Genomic DNA, 24,195 nt, shown 5'->3' on the forward strand with positions numbered 1-24,195 from the left:
GGTCACCATAAATTGGAAATGCCATATGTTTCTCTTGAGTGGGGACTCGTTCTGGATGATTCCGTAATCCATCACACTCATCCAGCATGGAATTCTACTGCCCAAATGCCAAGACAAGGTCAACAACACCACTCTTCCTTCCTAATCGATCGTAACTTTCAAAGTCTAGCATGTATATAACTCCATTTCTTCTCTCTTTGTTTCTTTTGTCGTCTCTCACCCCATCAAAATCGGTTATCTAAGACGGCACCATCTAGATCATGCATATATACAAACACAAAACAAAAACATTTTCGTACAGAGACAAAACAAATTAAAAAAAGATATACTTATAATTAACAAGGTGAATTTGCGACGACGATCATGAAATTGTTATATATACTTATAATTATTTGTAGAAACGAAGGAAAAATAAAAGATATGTACAATGTTTCTCCACATAATTAAACATTAGCGGAGTTTAAACGAGGATTGTGAGATAGATAGATAGTTGTTATATATATGTATGTGATGTTTTAGAAAAATAATTACAAATTAAAAAAAATGATGTCCCATTGGAAAAGCGTAACGTGGAAGTGTGATTGGTTAGGGTAGACGCTGGGATTCGCTGCGCCAGAAACCGGTAGCGGCGAAGCGGGCCCACATCTCCTTCTCGAGGCCCTGGACGTACTCGTCCTGGTCGTGGGCCTTGTCGCTCTTGAGAAACTCCTCGAGACGCGCGGAGCCGAAGGTGATGTCGGTGCTGCAGCGGTGGGGCTGGAGCAGGACGACGTCGTTTATGTTTTTGTTATTGTTTTTGGTCAAACGGCGTCGTCGCTTGCGCGCGGCCTTCAGGACGAGGCCCTTGGGGAGCTTGTAGACGGCGAGGACGAGGATGTTGAGGACCGTGCAGGGGCAGCAGCATGCCACGGCGGTGCAATCGGCCGCGGCGCCACCCGCCACCTCTCCGACGGCGCGGCGCGGGGGGCGGTGCGGACGGACGATGACTTGAGGCATTGGTTGAAACTTGAAAAGGAGCGGTGAGGGGTTTGGGTTTGGGATTTTAAGGATGCGATGTTGTCAACGGTTGGGAAGAGAGTGGTTGTTGCTTGAAATTAGGGAAAGAGGTTGAAGAGATTATAATAGATAACGGTTGTTAACAATGGACGTCAGTTACGTAAGCGCTTCTCCCACTCCCGTTACTGCACTTGTATTGTATGTTCAGAGAAATACATATATACCTACGTATTCTATCTATTTAATTTTATCATAATCATCTAATTAAATTTAAACATATTAATTATTTTTTAGGAATGCAAATGTAGTAATAACTAATATTTTAAAAATTTACGCTTCCTGTCTTCCGTATTTAATTTAAAAATGTTATCAAAACTATATGAATTAACTTATATATTATAAATAGTATAGAAAAAGCACTTTGTATTTGTCTATTTCTTTAATAATAAAATAACTAAAATTAAATATGTATGGATAGTTAATAATTAGAGTGTGTAAGCGATTTTAAATAATTATTTAAAATATATAAAAATTTGAAAAATAAATTTGTTAAAAATAAAAAAGATAAAAAATTAAATAAAATAAGCATGAGAGAGAGAAAATATTTAAAAATTTTAGGTGATGAAACAATTAATAGACACTAAAATAGTGCCTTTATCAATAGTGAGATTATCAAATTAAACTTGAAGATGTTTAAAGTTATTATCTATAAATCAATCTGAAAATATTTGGAGTTGTTATTTCGTTTATTGCATCATATTTTAAATTAATATTTGCAAATCTATTTACATCTATTCTTGATTTATTAAGAAATATTTTAATTTACTTTTGAATTTATTTTTCTCTATTATTAGGTATTAACATGAGGATCGTATCATGTTATTGAGATCTATATCATACAGTAATATTATAATTTTTAATTATTAAAATTGATTTCTTATTAGTATAGTTTACACTATGTACTATATAAGATAAATGTTTATATATATAACTAAAATTTATAATAAATAAATATATTTAAATATATAAATTATAATATAATTAAAATTTGTAATAAATAATTTATAATATATAAATTATTTTAACTATTGATAAATTTAATATATACCAAAATTCAATTTAAATATAAAATGAAAAAATATATGTTGAAAATAATTTAAGAAAAATTATATAAAAAAATCCCATTGAAAGAAAAATTCACCAAAAAAAAAATGCTTTAGTTGGATTAGCATGAATCGAATTTGAAAATGAAAAATCGTTCGATTCAATCACATTCACTTCAGTTTTCTTAATTCATTATCCAATCAATTTGATTTAAAATTTAAATTTGGTTAGTTCTATTCAATATAAAGCGGATGTTTTCAGTTTTGATCTTACTTTTTATTTATCTTTGGAAAATATTGAATATTTTATGTATAATTTTTCGTATAATAATAGTATAACTCTTCAATAAATATTATTAAAAAATTATTCAAATTGAAGATTAAATTTACATGTTTTTATCAAACAATTACTAAAATTTTATATTTCCAAGGCCATTTCCCCTTTTTAGGTTTTGCATTTTATGATGTCTCTTCCATAACAAACTTACGACTGATGAGAATCTTAGGATATGTGGCATAATCGTAGCATTGGTATGTAGTCTTTGTAGTGTATCTATAAAAACTGATGATCATCTGTTTCTTTAGTATCCGTTTGTGATCACTCTTTGAAACTGGTTCCAACATATTAATTATTTGATTAATCTCACATTCCTCATTACCTTATTGCTACTTTGAATTCGAAGGAGCTAGAGCTACCAAGTTAAGGCTTAACTTAGTTGTTGCACTAGTGCATATTATTTTGGTGATTTGGAAAAATCAAATTAAAGTTTAGAAACATTAACACTAGTTTAGCCCATGTCATTTCTCTAGTTCTTTCTTCCTCTTCCATTTCTTTTATCTTTGTTTTATAAATATTTTTTAATTAAGAAAAACTAAATTTAAAGTTGATGAGAATTTGAGAATTTTTCCCTTATGAGAATTTTTTTTATACTTTCTTTTTATCTTTAATAATTGTAATTGCACTCTATTTCTTAACCCAAGCTACTCTTGAAGTCTTGATCCTTCTAGAATAATTGAGAACTGGACCGAGAGGGGTGACATTCATACGTCGACAATAAAATAATTATTTAATTAATTATACGCGGAATTAGAGCAGATTTTGATTACTAGTTGACTTTGATGTCTATGTCAATTCTAGATTGATTACAAGGTTAGGTGCCCTCGTCTGATTTCAAAGTCGTTTTTAATTGTGACCATTTCAATAATTTTTTTAATAAGATGTTATTATTATACTAGTGCATATTAGCATGTAATAAACTTCTAATTGAAATTTATAATAAATAAATATTTTTAATATATAGATTATATTATGATTAAAATTTATAATAAAAATATTTTGATCATATAAATTATATTTAAAATTTATGATATTAATTTATTTTAATTATAGATATTTTAAATAAAAAAAAATTAGAGATGAAAATGAAAATAACATATTAAAAATACAAGATTAAGAAAAAAAAATAAAAATTTTATCGAATAAATAACAAAAAACACTATCACCCTCAAATATCATTATCTAAGATGTTTATTCTAATTTATATATTTAAAAAATAATAATAAAATTTCAAATTTTTTATAGATTAAAATTATCTTTTAGTAAAATATAATTTTATTAAAAACTGTTAACTAAGTTAAAAAATTTTCGTATTAATTTATCCATTGAGAATAAATTGATAGAATAATAATGTATTATATTTAAGCAATTTAAGATATAAGTTTTGTTTGTTTAAATTTAAAAAGAAGTGTTTCTAAATAAATATCTTTAATAAAAATAATAATTCATTAAGAAGTATATACGAATTATTTTTTAAAAATAAAAACCATTTTTTAAAAAAAAATAAAGAACCATGTATAAAAAATAAGAAGTACTTATTTTGTTTGTAAAAAGGCTTTTATAAAAAATAAGGAGAAAAAAAACAACAAAAACGAAAGTCATAGTTACGTGATTGATAATTTTGGCTTTTTGACATCAGTAAATTAAAAAAAAAATTAAAAATACATGAAATAAATTAAAAAAAAAACTAATTACCGAAATAGGTGATTTTTGACAAATCAGCACACACGTGGCACTGAAAACGCCTGGGGGTGGGCGTTTTTTAGAAAACGCCTCCCCCCTAGGCGCCATGTAAGCTGATGTGGCACGGTCAAAAGAAAACGCTGGGGGGGAGGCGTGTTGTACACGTGGCAGAAGATTGTTGATGGCGCCCCACCCCCAGGCACCAAGTGTGCTGATGTGGCACACACTGAAAGCACCTCCCCCAGGCGTTTTGCCATGTGTGGGTGAGAAAACGCCCTCCCCCTGGGCGCCTTGTACACACATCAGTACAGATTTACAAAAATGCCTGAGGGTCAGGCGCTATCAAATTAGTTAAATGTATTGGGTTGCACAAGATTCATTTGTTCGGTTTGTGGTCCAACGTATTTTTTATTTGGTGGTTCAGGTGCTTCAAGTAAGTAAGGGTTTTTAAATATTTGTAATTTTAAATTTTAAATTTTATATGTTCTATGTATGTATCATTGTTAGGTTTGTATATTAGAGTGGTATAAAAATTAAAAGATATTTTTTTTTTAGTTTGAAGTTGAAAACGAGAATGAAACACCTGGAACGGGCCGTTCTGAGAAAGCACGTATTCAGAACGGGCCGTTCCTGTTTTTAAAGAAAGGTTGGTAAGATTTGGTTTGGAACGGCCCGTTCTCTTTTTAGAACACGACGTTCTGAATGAAAAATTTACCTGTGATTAGTTCCCTAAGAACGGGTCGTTCAGAATTCAGAACAGACCGTTCTCAAATCAGAACGGGCCGTTGTGAATTCAGAACGGCACGTTCTCAAATCAGAACGGGCCGTTCTGAAGTCAAAACGGGTCGTTCTGAAATTCAGAACGGCCCGTTCTGGGTTAACAGAACAAACACATTTGTTACAATGAGAATGGCCCGTTCTGAAATTAGAACGGGCCGTTCCAGTGGCCCAATTAAAATTTTTTTAAATGATAAAGCTATTTAAATTGATTTTTATAATTGAATATATGTATTTATTGCAATGTTAAAAGTTGTGATATTATACTGAATATTTTGAAATTTAAAAATTTGACACACAATATGAATGAAATATTTAATTTGATTTGTATTTGATTAGGAATGTCTCGTAGAGGTATTGATTAAGTACCTGATAGTGATGAAGAAGTAGACATTGTTCCACCAAATGAAGTATGGACAGATGAACAATTTTTGGCGTCAATGAGAAGTGCAATGGCAGCAAGACAGGCTGAAGAGGCTCGAGAACAGGAGCCATTGTCTTCGTTGTCACCCCCTACACCAAAACTTGGGGATGATGATGAAGAGACATCGAGTACACGTGACATTGGCCGTGTTATTCCTGGACCAGCTGGTTTGGTCCAAGCTACAATGAGGAATAGGGAAGCTGAAAATCCGTTGCCAACACAAGAGTTTTTGGCTGATCTTAATGGACCTGCGATGTTGGTGTTCAACTCTAACTCGTGGCACTATGCTATGCATTATGTGAAATCTAGAGGTTTGTTTAGCATATTAAGTTTGATGTGTGTAAATTTAATGATGCAAATAATGTTAACTATAATTTGTATTTTTTTAACAATAGGTCTACCTGAAGTGACTCCATTGATTAATATCGACCACAATTTACAAAGAGTCCCAACAGTTGTTGCTTTTGTGGAGTCTATGACCCCAACTGGACAGGGAAATTATACTATTAATTTAAAGGTATGGTTAGTGAATTTGTTATACATTAAAAGAAAATGTTTTGTAATTAATTGTAAATATTTATTTTAGGACCCAATTGCAGCGATTGGTGCAAGCTTACATTACAAAGTTAAGCAACACCGACAATATGGGGAAGACATTGTTGTGGGGTGTGTGTTAATTCTGAAACAGGTAAAATTTGTTGTATAAAATGAAATTATATGTTATTTATGTGTTGAATTGAATTTGTTTGTTTTTTGTTTAGGTTGTCGTGTTTGCCCCCAGGCGTTTCTGTGATCCTTACTTCCTCATATAACTAAAAATAATATAAAACGGGTGAGTAGTATTAGTTAAATAAAATTTATTTTGTAAGTAATATTGTTTAACAAATGTATGTTAAAAATTTTTCAGGATATTTCGAAGGATATCTGATTTGATGAGAAAAAGTATTTGTAATTTAGTTTTAGGTTTATTGTTAATTCGAATGGTTGTAATGTAAATTTTATTGTGAATTGTAATATTTAAATTTGGATAATATTGTTATTAAATATTCATGAAAAAAAAATTTATTTATTAAATATTTATTGTGCACTTTAGTTATATGTATTTGTTGTTGTTGTTATATAATTTTGTAATGAAAAAAAAATTGTTAAATTATGCACTTCATATTATTTTATTATTTTAGTTAGGGTCCATTTGCCTATAAATATAAGTGTGTGTGTGTGTGTGTTTTATGTTCAGACACTTTCTCTTCAACTTAAGAAAGAAATATTGTAGTAGTGAGTTCGAAGAATGGGTTCAGCAACAGTGTTTGCTCTTGTGTTTCAAAATGTTCTGATATTTCAAACTCAGTACGGTCTTGATTATGCCATACAAATGCCATCTAGTGGGAGAGTTATCAAACTTAACGAAGACATGATACTTGTTGATTTGTTGAATGAGGTACATAGGAGGTTGATCAAAGTGGATAGCAAACGCATAAGTCAAGTTCATTATCGTTGTCCAGTTAAATATGAAGATGGAGGAAAACAATATACTCCATATCCTTTAACCTGTGATGATGATGTGGCATTCATGTTTCACAAATTTGCAGAAGACCCGAATGAATTACTACTGAATTTGTTTGTTACTTTAGAAGATCTTGAGCCTCCACAATTGCAGATGTGGAACATGGTCAATTCATTTGAAAGACAACTAAACTTCATGTAGGTTACCGTATAAGTGTGGAGTCAATGTTTTCTTGTTTGTATCGTTGTTTATTTTGTAAACAGTCAGTTTTTACTTTGTTAACTTCATGTTATTGTTGTTGTTGTTGTTAAACAATAGTTAAGTGTTTGTTGAAGTTTAAAAGTATTGTCTTAATTTGAATGTAGTAGTAAAGTGTTGAAGTATTAATAATATTTACGTTTGTGATTAACAAATGTGATAATATATTGGTTACAATGAAAAATAAAATTTGAAAATGTAAAGTATAAAGTAGGTTAAACGAATTTCCCTGATTGCAATGACAGAATCGACGGTGTAGATCATCTCAAATTTAAATCGATCAGTGTTCATTGGTCAGATTTGTTGTCTCCTAGTAACAGGGGAAACGAACGGCCCTGATCGCACCGACAGAATCAACAGTGTAGAACATGTATTTTTAAAATCTATCACTATTCATGGGTCAGATGTGTTGTCTCGTAGTAGCAGGGGAAACGGACGGCCCTGATCGCACCGACAGAATCAACGGTGTAGATCATCTCGAAATTAAATATGTCACTGTTCATGGGTCAGATGTGTTGTCTCCTAGTAGCAGGGGAAACGAACGGCCCTGATCGCACCGACAGAATCGACGGTCTAGATCATGGACGGCCCTGATCGCACCGACAGAATCAACGGTGTAGATCATCTCGAAATTAAATCTGTCACTGTTCATGGGTCAGATGTGTTGTCTCCTAGTAGCAGGGGAAACGAACGGCCCTGATCGCACCGACAGAATCAACGGTCTAGATCATGTATTTTTTAAATCTGTAACTGTTCATGGGTGAGATGTGTTGTCTCCTAGTAGCAGGGGAAACGGACGGCCCTGATCGCACCGACAGATTAAACGGTGTAAATCATATCGATTTTAAATTCGTCACTGTTCATGGGTCAGATGTGTTGTCTCCTAGTAGCATGGGAAACGAACGACCCTGATCGCACCGACAGAATGAACGGTGTAGATCATGTATTTTTTAAATCTGTCACTGTTCATGGGTCAGATCTGTTGTCTCCTAGTAGCAGGGGAAACGGACGGCCCTGATCGCACCGACAGATTAAACGATGTAGATCATCTTGATTTTAAATTCGTCACTGTTCATGGGTCAGATGTGTTGTCTCCTAGTAGTAGGGGAAACGAACGGCCCTGATCGCACCGACAGAATCAACAGTGTAGATCATCTTGAATTTAAATCCGTCACTGTTCATGGGTCAGATGTGTTGTCTCGTAGTAGCAGGGGAAACAAACGACCCTGATCGCACCGACAGAATCAACGGTGTAGATCATCTCGAATTTAAATCCGTCACTGTTCATAGGTCAGATGTGTTGTCTCCTAGTAGCAGGGAAACGAACGGCCCTGATCGCACCGACAGAATCAACGGTGTAGATCATCTCGAATTTAAATATGTCACTGTTCACCGGTCAGATGTGTTGTTTCCTTGTAGCAGGGGAAACGAACGGCCCTGATCGCACCCACATAATCAACGGTGTAGATCATGTATTTTGTAGACAAATGCACTGTTCATGGGTCTATAAATATACGAATTCCATTGAAAATATTTCACCATCCAACTTTTTTGGCTTTAGTTTGTTTTGTTATCTGATTTGTTGCATAGCTGCTGTGTTTGTTACTTAGTATCTGTTAAATTTCGTTTAAATCATGTCTTTCATTTGTGTAGTGTATTACAATGGTACAATTAACCAAACTGCTGAGGGTTGTTCATTTGTGGGTAGTCATAAAACAATACGTATTAGTCGTGGTATTGATGTTGAATATTTAAAGAATAAAATTCATGGAAAGTTACATCTTAATGCTAATCAAATTATCTCCAACATACAATGTAGATATTTACGTTGTCTTGATCCTGTATCATATGAAAGTGTTGATGTATGTGATGATGAAGATCTTGAGTGTATGTTTGATAGCTTTGAGAGACAATATAAAATGAATATGATTGAATTGTATGTTCATGTAGATGTGGTTGTGTCATCTTCAATTCATGTTAATGAAACTCAGGCAACCACTAGTCATCATGAATTTGAACAAACAACATCTTATCCGGTAACTAACATCCCTAATTTACAACCCAGAAATGTTCCAATCTCACCACCAATAAATCATCCTGACTCAAACATTGATTTTGAGACAAACTTGAGTGACGATGATATCAATCTGGGACAAGGTGATGAAGCCGACGATTTGAATTCATCTGATACAGAGGATGAAGAAGATGTCAATGCAAACAACAATGTCAGCGTGCAATCACCATATGAAGTTGAACCTCCCCAGCCAACTGAATCAAGTTTATTTCAAGTTCTATTAGTTTGATAAATAATATGGATATTGAGTTAACATTTTTTTCCCATGTAGGACCTTCAAATAATCCATTTTGGACAGAAACTCCACATTACAGTTATATTGACTGGAATCATCCAGATCAAGAGAGTTGGTATCGTGGTTTAGATGTCCCTAATTCTTGATGAGTTGGCGACGAGCTATATATCGGCCTTCGTTTTCACACAAAAAATGATGTACAGATGGCTGTTAAACATTATTCTATGAATGCACATCAAACTTTTGTTGTTGTTGAGTCTGGCCAAAGGGTTTTCTCTGTCAAATGCCCTAATAGCAATGAAGAAATGGGGCGGGACACACACATGTATTAACCCCATGCTATCTCAAGATCACAATAAATTGGACTCTGAGTTCATATGTTGTTGTATATTAGGTTAGTGCATATTTAACTATGGAGTTAAAACTTATCATATGACTTTTTCTAACATGGTTAGCATTTATTTGTAGGTATGGCTAGGGAAGATGCTTCCATTTCGATTTCTCTAATTCAAGAAAGAATTAGTGGACAATTCAACTATAAGGTGTCGTATCGGAAGGCATGGAAAGTCAAACAAAAGGCAATTGAGAGGGTTTATGGTGACTGGAGTGACTCATATGATCTTCTACCAAGGTGGTTGGACAGGATGGTTGAATGTTGTCCTGGGTCTGTGTATAAACTTGAAACCACTGAGTACGTGTCAAACAATATAGTGGATCCAAATTTTCGTCAATTTCGTCGAGTCTTTTGGACATTTAAACCAGCATGTGATGCCTTCAACTACACTAAACCCATTATACAAATAGATGGGACATTTTTGTATGGAAAGTACCGAGGCACACTACTAATCGCTACGACACAAGATGGAAATGCTCGTGTGTTACCACTTGCATTTGCAATAGTAGAAGGAGAAACACTAAGCGATTGGTCATGGTTTTTGTCTAACATTCATCGGTATGTTACGAGAAAACAAGGTATTTGTTTAATAAGTGATCGACACCAAAGCATAAAGTCAGCAGTGGCAAATGCCCAAGGGTGGCAACCACCTCAAGCATATCATGTATATTGCATTTGACACATCGCTAGCAACTTCAACCACCGATTCAAGAATACTAAACTTAAAGAAGAATTGATTAACATAGGTACTAAACGCTTTATTATTTTTTATATGGTGTAATGTTTACTTTAATTTTATAAATATTAATACATAAACTTCTTATATGGCAGGGTACACAACCAACAAGCATAGATTTGAAAGAAGGTTGGAAAGGTTCCGTGAGGTCAGCCCTGAAATTTGTCGTTGGATTGATGGCATTTCCCTTGAAAAATGGGCAATCGCACACGAAAAAGAAGGACGTCGATATGGACACATGACAGCAAATTTGTCCGAGGCAGTCAACAAAGTCCTTAAGGATGCACGAAACTTGCCTATAACTGCGCTAGTTAAATGCACGTATGCTAGGTTGGTGGAGTATTTTATTCAAAGGTTAGGTCAGGCAAACACTGACCTTGCTCTGGGTAAACGTTACTGTCAGAAGTTAATGGATGCTATGGAAACAAATCAACAAGAAGCAACCTCTCATTTCGTTCACAGGTATGATTATGAGTCTACAAGATTTGAAGTTGAAGAAATCTTCAATGCAGTCACACAACGAGGTGGGAAGGTTTTCAATGTTTTTCTAAATGAAAGAAAATGTGAGTGTGGTGCTTTTCAGGCGTATAGATATCCATGTTCACATGCAATAGCAGCTTGTGCACACGTTCGTATAGATCCATTAACTTTTGTTGATGCCGCATACACTAACGAATACATCAAAGCGGCATATTCAGGTCAATGGTTCCCACTTGGAAGTGAAGAAAATATTCAACCTACTAATGGACCTCGTATAGTTCCAGATGAGACAATGATACGTACAAAGGGACGCCCAAAATCCACGCGCATTAGAAATGAAATGGATTGGACTGAATCCCAAAGGAGGCAACGATGTGGACATTGTAGGCGTGAAGGGCATAATAGAACCAATTGCCCTGTGCTGGCTGAAGATGTATTCAATAACGCATAACAAGTTTGTATATTGCTGTGTATTTAAAGAATAAAATTCCTCCATAGTTATATCATATGTCAATTCTAGTTTAATTAAATTGTTCTGTTATACAATAAAATAATTACAACAACGTTTACAGTAACTATTAATACAAATACAAATTACTTCTTCAACGTATTCTCGTCTTTCTGGAGCGTGTAACCAGCGTGGTCCAGTGGCATATCAACTGTAAAAAAAATTTGATATTAGTAAAGTTAACATTTAGGTAAATAAATAAATATAGAACAATCAATTAAGTTTAAGTACTAACAACTTATTATTCAAATTACTTATTCATTTCTCCTCATGTGCTGCTCATGGGGACTTAGGATACATTGTCGTTGTCTATGGCGAGCACCACGATCTGGGTTCCTCCAAACTAACTCATCACCATCTCCCTCAGGGCTTCCAGCTTCCGCTGCTAATGCTGTATTCAAATCATGCCCTAAACCTGGATGATGGGAAGACGAACCCCCACCACAAAATCCTCCTCCCATAAATGACTGATGTCCAAATCGATAATCTCGATAATCCATCATAGGTGCTGATGGAGAGATCATGTCTAGAACATATGGAGAAGGTGTAAACTGGAACATACTACCACCCGACATACTCGGGACATCACCCATCGACTCCGATGCCGGGAAATTACCTGCACCAGACACTCCTACTGTGTCAAACCCAAAAGATGTGTCCTGTGCAGTACCATACACATATTGTGTCACATCTGCATCCGGGGTCAATGTACTCGGATAATATGTCCCAGTTGGTGGCTCAGTCGGAGTGTCTGTAAACCCTGGTGTTCAACTCGCCTTCGCCGACGACTTAGTCCCTTTCCTTCTCGTCGACCCGCCCCAATGTGCTCCACCTAAACTTCGTCTGCTTGTGGTAATGCTGCAGCTGCAGCCGGTGTAAAAGGGAAACTGACCCTGCTCACCTCGTCTCGCAACTGCAAGCAGTGACCGATGCTCTCATGCATCATGGTAAAATCAAAGGCATCCCTATGTTCTTCACTGGTGCCATGATAAATGTGTTCTAGAACATCGGTCTACAAATAACATAACAAATATCATCAGTACACTAAATTTGAAAATATGTCACAAGTAATTATTTAAAAACATGCGTACATTTGTATTCACCACATATCCTTCCTTTGCACTAGAAGGAGAAATCCATCGCCTTGTATGTTTCCTATATCACACCATGTATTCTGAGCTATAGCTCAAGTGTGGTGTATCACACGCAGGTTGTGTCCATACACGATGATGACGTGACTGCCACTCCTGCACAAATTGAACGTGCATGCGTGACTAGTCCGTGTTATCCTTGCCTCTCAACGAAAGATCATGCAATTTCTCCGGATGAATAGGAGGCGCAGGAATGTGTTGGACCATCCCAAATTGTCGCATGACACGATCTGCATAATGATATTCGACGATGTGGAAATTAATCAACGGGACTGTTGACCTCCATACGTGTGTGTCCTCCAAACAGTAAGGAGGTAATGTAGGTAGTAACTCCAAGTATGGTTGCCATACAAACTGCAAAATAACAAAACAATTAAGTACTTACGAATTATCATTTATAATCACAATTTTTTAATCTAAATCTTCAATATAATATTATAATAATATACTTACATCCTCTCTTTTTAAACGGTCAAAATAGTCTCTATACTTCACAATTTTTTCTTTTGTTTCCTCTCTAGGTTTATGCAAGGCATAATTCCACCTGTTATAAAAATAAAAAAACCATTAAATCTTCAATTTCCAAATTAATTCTAAATATATTTATTCTAAATATATTTATTCTAAAATCGATCACAAGTAATATAGTTACTAACCTTGCCCCTAGAGGAACATGAAATGTAGATAAAGGTGGATGAGGTGGTGCAATAAATGGAAACCGATACCATGCCCATAATTGCAGTAAAATACCTGACCCAACAATTTCCCTGTGATCATAGTTTGTCGCCACACACAACTCCCTGTACATATTTGCCAGGACGCATGACCCCCAACTCATTTGACCACAAACATCTAGGTCTTCGAGGAAACTCAGGTATCTGAAGGATACAAACGAGCTAGAGTGATCGGTTAATAAATATCCCCCGATCATGCGTAAAATGAACGCTCTAGTATAGCGTTCCAACTGTTCCTGACTATGTATATGCTCAGAAACATCCGAAAAGTGCTGGTCAATCCACCTCATCCTCAATCTACCCCCAACAAGCATTGCCTCAGGGGGTGTCATGCCAAGAAGGCGTTGCACAAGAGCTCCCCAATCCATACTTGCGTATCCAGTAATGGGTGCCCCAGAGATCTTCAACCCAAGTAAAATTGCAACATCCTCCAACATGATAGTACACTCGCCGAAGGACATGTGAAACGTGTGAGTCTCTGGTCTCCATCGCTCAACTAACACAGATATTAAATGATTATCCACAGGAAAGTAACTAATCTGCGCCATCCCCATAAAACCAGCCCTCTGTAAAAGATCCTGAACAGCAGCTGGAATGTCACCACCACGCAACTCTGATTGTTTTGCACTCCTAACCTTCAGAACCCTATCCTCAGCTCCATTCCATATATGCTCAGATATATGGAATGGCTGAAGCCTTAATAATGAATCATCCATAGGTCCTGCATGAATAATCTGTCTAGACATCCTGATATAATTCAACAAACAAACAAATTAAATAAACTCAAACAACAATTTATTTCTAAATTTTAGAAATACCTAAATACCTAATTTAAACCCTCATAATAATTCAACATTTTGAATTGAAATCATTCATTACTGCAATGAGAACGGGCCGTTCTGGTTTCAGAACGGGCCGTTTTCATTGCACAAAAAGTGTATAAATTTGGGTTTCGGAACGGGCCGTTCCGAAAGCAGAACGGGCCGTTCTGAACCCTTCCATACTTCACTAAATGAAACAACGAGAACGACCCCACAACGGCCCGTTCTACTTTCAGAACGGCCCTTTCTGAAAGTAGAACGGACCGTTCTGAAAGTAGAACGGGTAGTTCTGATTTCACAACAGCCCGTTCCACATCCAAAATAACACCCATTTACTTTATCCAGAACGGCCCGTTCCAAAAATAGAACGGGCCATTCCACACCCACAAACCAGTGACGAATATCCCTCAACATTTTCTATTTAAATTTTTTTCTTACTTTAAAATAATTAAAATTCAAAACATACATGATAACACTATGTAAATATACTTTTGTGGGCAAAAATCACTGGTAACACACTCGTATTCTCAAAGCGCCGGGACCTCAAGCGTTTTTCCACAAAAATAATCCTCTCCCAGCACCACCTAGCAGCACCATTTAAACACAAAAAAGGGAAGGAGGTACAGATGGCGCCTAGGGGGGAGGCGCCTTCAGTGTACACAAATGGCGCTTGGGGGGAGGCGCCTTCAATGTGTGCCACATCAGCACACTTGGCGCCTGGGGGTGGGGCGCCTTCAACGAAATTCTGCCACGTGTACAACACGCCTCCCCCCAGCGTTTTCTATTCACCGTGCCACGTCAGCATACATGGTGCCTGGGGTGGAGGCGTCTTTTAAAAAACGCCCACCCCCCAGGCGTTTTCAATGCCACGTTGGCGCCTACGTGTCCAAAACTACCTATTTTGGTAATTACTTTTTTTTTTAATTTTTTTCGTGTATTTATTTATTTATTTATTTAGATGGGTCAAAAAGCCGATAATTTTAGTCTACGTACCCAACCAGGCTGGTAGGAGTTACCATTTTTATCTGAGTTGTTGGGGTCCACATAATATGCAGTATGCACACTGTCTAACAACTGGATATCCTATCATGTTATTTTGAAGTTCAGTTAGAGAAAATATAAACCATTATTGGAAAATAATCAAATATACTTCCACTGAAAAGTACTCCTAACTAGGGATGGCAAATATACTCGTACCCGCGGGTAATACCCGAACTCGTCCCGACTTTGACGGGGAATACCCGGTTTGACCGGGTACGGGTACGGGTAAAACCCGATATATTAAATCGGGTACGGGTACGGGTATGTACTTACCCGCCCTGTACCCGTACCCGTACCCGTCCCCGTTTTCATTTTTAATTTAATACTCACTTTTAATTTAATTATATTAAAAAAAATTAATATTTTTTATATGTGATTATTTATTATAATATGAGATAGAAAAATAACTTAATTATAATTATAATATAATAAAAAAATAATTTAAAAATATTATTTTTTTTACAAAAAATAAAAAATAAAAAAATTGACGGGTACGGGTACGGGTACGGGTATACCCGATACCCGACGGGGAGGGGGATGGGGATGAAAACCACATACCCGGCGGGTATAGGGACGGGAACGGGGATGGATTTGACTCGCGGGGACGGGGACGGGTATCATAAAACCCGTACTCGGCCCGCCCGTTGCCATCCCTACTCCTAACTAGTTACTTGTTTTTTATTTATGTCAACAGAAAAATTAATATGGAAAATAAGATCGCAAAAACCTAGGTAGTTGGATCACAGGAATGCTATTTCGAGCAAGACATGATGCATGTTGCATTGTGTATGCATGTTTCAACACAATCATCTAAGGTGGGGAAAAATAATACTAATTGATAATTAGTTTCCTTTGTTAACATGTAGATAGTTAATTACAATGGCAAAGACACACTAAATTACATAAATTGTAAATGGATTTTATGATAAAATGAAGGCGTATTAAGATAATTTCATAAGAGAACTTGGGCTCGTTTCTTTAAAAAAAATTAATAAAATAAATATTTTTAAAATTTTTTTAATGTATTTATCTATTTAAAAAAACAATTTTCTGTTTTTTAAAATAGACAACTTCTTTCCAGTACTTTTTAATTGTGTGGTGCATTCAGTAATAAATTGTTTTTCAATTTTTCACGCTTTTAGTAATAAATTGTTTACATAACAATATAATTATATGGAAAATTTATTTATCAACTCATTTAAGTAATTTAAGTAAGGATTTAAAATATATATATATATATATATATATATATATATATATATATATGATAAAATTTGAAAAGGAGAAATTTAAGGCAGTGCCTAATTTGATGGTGTGACTTAACTGGTAGATCTTGCAGTGAAGAAGATTGAAAAGCACAGGGAGAGAGTGCTCCATTGTGATAGTGTGCTACAAGAAAACCAGTTTGTTAAGGCAGTGCCATCTTCTATTCTGAAGAAAGTGTTCTAAAAATCGTAATGTGATCTGTAACATGAAAGATGTCAATCAAGATGGTGATAAGGTTAGTAAGTTGTGAATTAATGCTGAACTGATGGAGTAGTACTGTAGTAGTAGGAGTTGCCAATGTTAGCCTCTTATTTCTTCTGTAATAAACTTTAGTAATTTGGGTTCCTTATCATAACCATCTAACCATGTTTTTGCATCTAATATAAGTGTGTAGCATTTTATTTTCTTCAGCATTAATTTCTAAACTCCTGATGTGTCATTGTAAAGAAATTTGATTCGGAACGTTGGGTCATCGGTAAGCATTTTTTATTAGTAAATCATTATTGTTCTATTTGTAGTTTTGTACAATTAAAATTTGCCAGTTTTTGTGGAGCTTGATCTGTTATTTGTACCTTAAAATTAAATTTCATAGTTATGAAATATCCGTTTCTCTTTCAAGGTCCAAACATAGATGTTCACGTTCATTGTTTGGTTGAGTTTGGCAGAAACGTGTGCACCCTTTACTAGAAAGAATGTCTTGATCTACAAGGGTCATGTCATCATCACGAAGATTTCCCAAAACCAAATTATATTTGGGCTTTCAGGCACTTGCAGTAAACAAGCACGTGGCTTTGGTTTGCAAAAGAAAAAAAAATGTGATGATTTAATGAAGAACAACACAATGACATGGTAAGTTGGTAACATGGGAGATGTAAGGGTGTGCCAGGTTTGCCTAAAGTTTGAATAATTAAGGATTTCAAGTTTAAAGATTAGAGACTAAAATATGCATAAATTTTTATATATATTTAAATATATTTTTTAATTTCTTAAATTAAATATAAAATAAATTTATTTATTTATTTTTTTACTAAAAATATCATACAAAATTGACTTATTAGCATTGTTATTAATGAAAATACTACATTAAATACAATTTAGTATTGTATAACTAGCTCAATTTGTTACTAACAATAATATGAAAAATTAAATAAGACTCAATTATTATTATTATTAGTGGATATGTAACACAAAATTGACTTAATAAAGTTCTTATTAGAAAAAATAATATACTTAATTCAATTAATACTATTCAACTATCTTAATTTGTCAATATTAATACTATTACTAATAGTTTTAAAGGACAAAAATAATATTTTTTTAAAATTATAGGACTAGCATTATCGATATTAAATATATAAAAATAAATAAATTTATTTTAAATTTAAAAGCTTAAAAATATATTTAAATCTTTTCACAATTTTATTGGAAAGATGAAATTTATATGATTTCACTCTTGGCAGTTGAAGGAACAAAATGGTCACGTGCAGTTGAAGGAACAAAATGGTCACGTGCCAAAGCATAGAGTCTAGCACATTGCTTAGGAAAATGGAAACAGATAGAAACATTAAAAATAAAATAAAAATTAACCCCTAAACATTTGGTAGTATCTATGACTGGTTATACTGTGGGTTGTTTGGTTGAATACGAATCACAGAGCTTGATAACTCATAAGCAAGCAAACGTGATACTACAGCCGTCACACACCCACACACGACCAAGACTTGGTTGGAAAATGACAGAAATCACAACTCACTAACAAATCCACGTTTGGCACCACTTTGAAAACGGAAGATGAGATAACAAATGATTAGACAAAGCACACTAAAATCAGGCTCAGATAAAACTATATCCTCAAATTAGTAGTTCCACATGTGATGAGACCACCCAGAAAACGGAATCGTGAAAATTTTATAACGTACCCAAACCAATGCTACATTAGGATCAGGGTAAAAGAATGACAAAAAAGTTACACATTTATTGAATGATAGGGTACCTCCTAGTAGTGCTAAATGGCAAACAACTCAAAAGCTAATATATTACAAAAAAGTGTCAATCACATCCTCAATTTGGACATATCTGATGAGATGCCATTTTGGCATTTGCCTTCCAGATACACCGGTGTATGTTCCCTCCTCTTTCCATTGTCTCTAGGTTGAGACAAAAGACAATACACTGAATCATCTCATCACACAAGAAGGTTATGCCTAAGGGATCCTATATAATGTTTGTCCCTTACTCTAGCCACCAATGAAGCCTAACCGGTGAAGAATGACAGCCAAAATGAGCATGCATATTGCAAAGATCATGCCAGGTTTCCCTAGCAGCCAGTTCTTTGTCTTTTTTGCAGAATCAACTCCTCTTTGAATCCTGTCCGCCCAAAGCATCTACAAAGACATAGTGAAAAAGTTCATCTTAGTATTGTAAGTCCATGAGTCTATTTGGATAAAGTTTATAAGTGCTTTTGAAAACTTCTCTACTAAAGATAAAAACTTTTTTTAGTAGATAAGTTCTTAAAATTACTTTTAGCTATATCGAAACATACTCTATAACCATCCAACCTAAGCTTATCTACCCTTTATGCTATTTCAATTATCCATGGAATTATCCTGCAGCCAAATGTTTTACAAGCTAATCTCACTTTCTCTTGCATTTTATCTTACATTTCCTGGAATTGCCAAACCTCTCTTTTAACATTCCTCCTCTTAGGTACAAAATTTTATTAATGAATATAAACTAATATATTAGAGTTTGGAGAAGAAGATACCATTTTATCCAAGCTCTCTGGTGATAAGGATGACATGGCTTCCTGAGCTTTTGCCGCATCTTCTGGTGAAAGCTTAACACCAAATTGTTCACCCATGTTTGCCATCATTTCTGGGCTCATATTTTTAATCATGGATGTGAACATCTGTCAAAACAAAATTAAAAAATTATGGCAATACACAGTTAAATACCGAAGACAATAACGCTTCAAGATAGACAATCTATACTACTTGAAAAAACACAAAATGAACATGTGAGAAGACAATCTCAGACAAGGCAAGGGACAAATAAAGAGCAACACATATACATAATTAAAGGGAAAACTTAACCAGAAATTACTCCCAAGTAAAAGAGAAACTTGATTGCATTTATTCCAGCGGTATGTGGAAGGTTAGTGAGCATTCGATCTATTTAACAAGCAATACAAACACATACCTGCCGCATAGCTGGATTTTTCATCTGGTTTCTCATCTGTTCTTCTAGATCAGTACTTGAGGAAGGAAAGTTTGACTGAGAAGCATTTCTCATATTTGAAAAAACATTATGAGAACTTGATTCTCCAAAAGAAGTAGTTTCATTAGTACTTGATGATGGTAAGTTTGACCGGGAAACATTTCTTTCATTCAGTGAAAACACATTAGCATCTGCTGCTACTGATGGAATAGATTCTTTCCCTTTCAGTGAAGATGCCATTTCAAACATCCTCTTAAGGTCATCTGATGGCATTTTATTAATCATATCACTTGCTGCTTTAAACATGTGAGGTGTTACATTGGGAGGAATTGATCCGGTTCCAGGGTTGAAAGAAGAATCAGGGGAACCTCCTCTTAAAAATGGGCTGTCCCCTTGAAATGAAGAAGCCATGTCAAGTACTTTTTGAAGTTCCTCGGGTGACATCTTACTAATCATATCAGAGGTAGTTTTAATCATATCTGGAGACACATCTTTGAATTGTCCGGTGTTCAGAGAAGCCAGCATGGCAGGATCAGTATTTGAAATGAAGTTTTGGAATGATCTATAGAATACAAAATAAGAATGTAAATCATTTGTATACCAATGATTAAATTAAAAATAAACATAGGATCCATTTGGGTAAGTTTCTCTAATAGCACTTCTAGGAGAGAAAAATATGAAAAAAACCAAAATAAACTTCTCCATAAGCTAAAATTAACTTATGTATGAGTTAAAAATAAGATTTTGGAGAAGCTAAAAGAAGGGGCTTCTATGAGCTAATTTTAGCTTATAGGGAAAGCTATTTCATTTTTTCTTTCAATTTTACTCTGCTTGAAGTGCTTCTCAATAAATTTATACAAACAAGCCCATAATGGGCTTAGCACCTTCTTTAAAAATGTTAACTACCTGACAGCTTCAGGATCTTTTTTCAATGCATCTAAACTGTCTGTAGTTGTTCTTGGAATTCCATTGTTAGTTGTACTAAAGTTCCTAGAGGAGTCACCAGATTTTTTGGGCTGAACCACTGTTTGTTCTAAAGAAGAGCTACTGTTGTTTCCAGAAGGCACGTTCTCAACTTCTTCAGTTATTTCTTCAATTACTAGTCCTGCGTGCGCGATGCCAACAAGGTTAAGTTAAATCTGACATCTATTAGAACCATAAACCTCATGGGGCTCTGGCAAAGTAGAAAATAAATGAGGGGAATACATACTTCCAGGCACATGCCCACCACCATCGATTGTCAATTTTTCCTTGGCATCCCTAAAATAAGCATTTCATTATCATATCAGCTTACTTCCAACATACCAAGTCCTTTGTTATAGGTTACACAAGATTCAATAAAAATAAATAAATAAATAAAAACAGAATGGTCAACACATCACGGATAAACTTAATTCAGCATGCAATCCATTGTTTACATTGATTAATAGTAGAATTTAATGGAAAAACACTCCTAAATCATAATTAGAGGCTCTTTGTTACAACTGTAGATGTGTTTCATATACGTAATAAGTAGATCAACAAATAATTGTTTCTAAGACAGTGCACGAAAGTGGAAGGGAGCAAGACCAAACCGTAAAAGCTCTGCGATTGTATCATCGTCAGGGGACACTTCAAGTGCATTGCTCAGATCAGAAACAGCATCCTAAAAAATATCAGGAATGCCATTAAATATAAATATAAAGAAAACACAATGTCAACCTTAATGTCATAATGTTAATTGAGTCACAAGAAGCTCACTTTTAGTAAACCTAGTTCCTTATATGCTTGACCTCTTCGATATAGAGCCTTAAGGTTCTTCGCATCATATGCCAAAACCTATCATAGTTAAAGCAATTAATGCACTGCTAGGATCATGAAACAACCAATTTTAAAACAAGGAACCTAAAATAATAGCAAATTACAATTTAAGACCATATTTACATTATTATAAAAGCAAGACAGAAGAGAGCAATTATTTTCTCATATAAAACAATTATAATGTAATTTTTATTTCCAATCTTAAACCGATAAATTTCCTCATAATACCACTACTTAAATATTGCATTTGGCTATTACATTTCACAATTAACATCATATTCCAATGGTAAAAGAAAAGGAATTACAAATACCTCAGAACCTTCCTTTATGCATTCATCATATTGCCTTGTCTTCAAGTAACAGGACATCAAGTTGAGAGAGCATGCCAAAAGAAGCTTTCTACTTTGAAAAGATGGGATCTCTTTAATGTTTTCCTTAGCCTAGAAAAAAAATTAAAAAAAAAAAAAAAAGGTAATGTAATAGACCAAAAAAAACTCCCGAGTCTCAATTCTAAATAAGAGAAAAGGTGTGGCAGAGACTGTAAAACAGCCACGAAAAAATCACTTACAAGCATATACTTTTTCAGAGCATCATTGTACCTTCCTTGACTATGAAATTCATTTCCCTGCAAGATTTAATTCTAGTTCATCAAAGACACTGAATAAATTCTTACAGAAACTGAAAAATGTAGCAAGTTATTAGGGTAGTAGACACAGAAACATCCATGTCTTGTTACACAATAGCAGCAAGGGTATTTTCTGATCAGCCATTCCATGGAACAAAAGTATTATCCTAATGTAATTTTGTTTATGTATCTTTCTCAAAGCCTAAGTAATTCTGGAAAAGTATTTTCCTTAAGGCACTACCAGTTGAAATTCTAGCTATAAGACTCACCTGTTTCTTCAACATCTCAGCCGCACTCAACTGATATTTGACCTGAGCATCAACACGGGCACGCATTGCAGCCACTTCATCAGGGGATGCATTAGCCATCTTTTCACCAATCTCAGCCATTTCTTCTGGACGGGTATGCTTTAACTGTTCAGCAGCAAGCTTAAAGTCCTCAGCGCTCATGTTCTTCATGCTCTCCGAGGCCATCCTCATCAGCTCTGGATTAGACATCATCTGCAATCCCACATAAACATTGCACACCACCACAATTAATTAACCTTAATACTATACACCAAGACTGAACATCAAAGCCCAAACCACATAACCTCATCAAAAACCAAAACCAACACACTTATCCTAGATACCAACACTTCTTAACCTAACATTTCAATTCAAATCTCCAGAAAACAAAGACATTTCCACGAGGCAACCTTGATCGAACCGGATAATTGATCACAAAACTCTCTCTTAATTGTATATCCAAATCTAAAACTCAAGATCACTAGATAAGTTGTAAGAACAATCGAGTGCTAGTTGATCCACGTGTTCCGCGGTGAAGAATGGTTTGACATAGCCAAATCAAAATTATTAAAAGCTTTAAAGTTTCAAACCCACCCCCAAGAGAAGAATTTCATTAACCAAGGCCACGGAATTTGTATCCTTTTTTTTCTCCTATAAAAAGGGCATCCTAGAAGGTTGAATTCTCAACAAATTAGCGTTCACTCTGACATTGCAACTCGAAGGCTCAACACAATGCGACAAATCCAAAAACACAATTGCAGAGACAAGAATAAACCGAGAAAAGACATACCTGTTGCTGGATCCGAGCCAACTCAGCGGGTGACATGCGACTCATCTGTTCCTGAGCGATTCTCATCAAATCGGGATCCATCATACCGTTGAACATTCTCGATACCCGATTCGAATCTAAGCAACCCCAGAACGTCAAAATCGAAGCTTGAGGCGATTATTGATGACGGGAGGAAAAGGGGGCTTTTTGTTCTTTTGAATTGAAAGCACGTAGTTGCAAAGGTTAAGAAACGCTTTCCTAGTTATATGTGTTTTGGGAAACTTGTGAGGAAGGTGTTATGTTGGAAATTGAAAAACAGGGAATTGGAAAAGATTGAAAGAAGAGTCCGATTTGGAGGTGCCGCCAGCCAAACCTGAAAAGAGGAGAAATAAAAAATAAAATAGGAATGGAACAGGAAAGAGAGAACCCAAACAAACAAGACTCGAATATGCGTAAAGAGTCTTTTTTGAAATTACCCTCTTGCCCTTGTCACTTTTATTTTAATGGAGTAAATGATCAATGTCATTCTCATTCTAATAACACTTAAAAAAGAGTCTCTAAAAATATAACCTGGCAGTCATTTGACTCCTCCATTAAATAACATCTATTTTCTTAAATGAAAATGTATGCATGACATAATAATGTGATGTTACATGCATATATAGTGGCATAAGTTATATAAGTGTGTCACATGATGTATATGTAACAAGTCACATGATGTATATGTAACAAGTCACATATTATTATAATATAATATTATTTTAATTTTTAAAATTATAATATAGTATCATTTTAATTTTTAAAATTATAATATAATATCACTTTAGTTTCTGAAAATATAATTCAATGTTATTTTAATCTCTAAAATTTTAACTTAATATTATTTTAGTCTCTAAATATTATCATTTTATTTTAATTAATTAATTATAACTTGAATATTTATACAATAAAATAGATAATTCAATTAATATCATAA

The 24,195-nt window shown here is 34.6% G+C and overlaps 2 protein-coding genes and 1 long non-coding RNA gene across 3 annotated transcripts; 1 reads left to right on the plus strand and 2 right to left on the minus strand.

Moving 5' to 3' along the window:
* Window positions 1–361: 361 nt before the first annotated feature.
* Window positions 362–1,163, minus strand: LOC109814259 (uncharacterized). The gene has a single exon (XM_020378638.3). It carries the CDS (start codon window positions 994–996, stop codon window positions 586–588), a length of 411 nt encoding a protein of 136 aa, XP_020234227.1. The 5' UTR covers window positions 997–1,163; the 3' UTR covers window positions 362–585.
* Window positions 1,164–16,544: 15,381 nt separating this feature from the next.
* LOC145950663 (uncharacterized) lies at window positions 16,545–18,690 on the plus strand. Its single transcript, XR_014428492.1, has 2 exons — window positions 16,545–16,757; window positions 17,188–18,690. It is a non-coding gene; the product is annotated as an uncharacterized LOC145950663 (long non-coding RNA).
* TPR7 (Tetratricopeptide repeat (TPR)-like superfamily protein) lies at window positions 18,410–23,633 on the minus strand. The gene is made up of 11 exons (XM_020378609.2): window positions 23,241–23,633; window positions 22,433–22,663; window positions 22,107–22,163; window positions 21,850–21,978; window positions 21,479–21,556; window positions 21,313–21,383; window positions 20,949–20,998; window positions 20,645–20,843; window positions 19,721–20,300; window positions 19,287–19,430; window positions 18,410–18,906 (listed from the first exon to the last, which is right to left on the minus strand). The coding sequence occupies exons 1-11, from the start codon at window positions 23,334–23,336 to the stop codon at window positions 18,760–18,762; spliced, it is 1,782 nt and encodes a 593-aa protein (XP_020234198.1). The 5' UTR covers window positions 23,337–23,633; the 3' UTR covers window positions 18,410–18,759.
* Window positions 23,634–24,195: the final 562 nt, after the last annotated feature.

The sequence above is a fragment of the Cajanus cajan genome, chromosome 8, assembly GCF_000230855.2.
Source record: "Cajanus cajan strain Asha chromosome 8, NIPB_CcT2T_4, whole genome shotgun sequence".
Classification (NCBI taxonomy): Eukaryota; Viridiplantae; Streptophyta; class Magnoliopsida; order Fabales; family Fabaceae; genus Cajanus; species Cajanus cajan.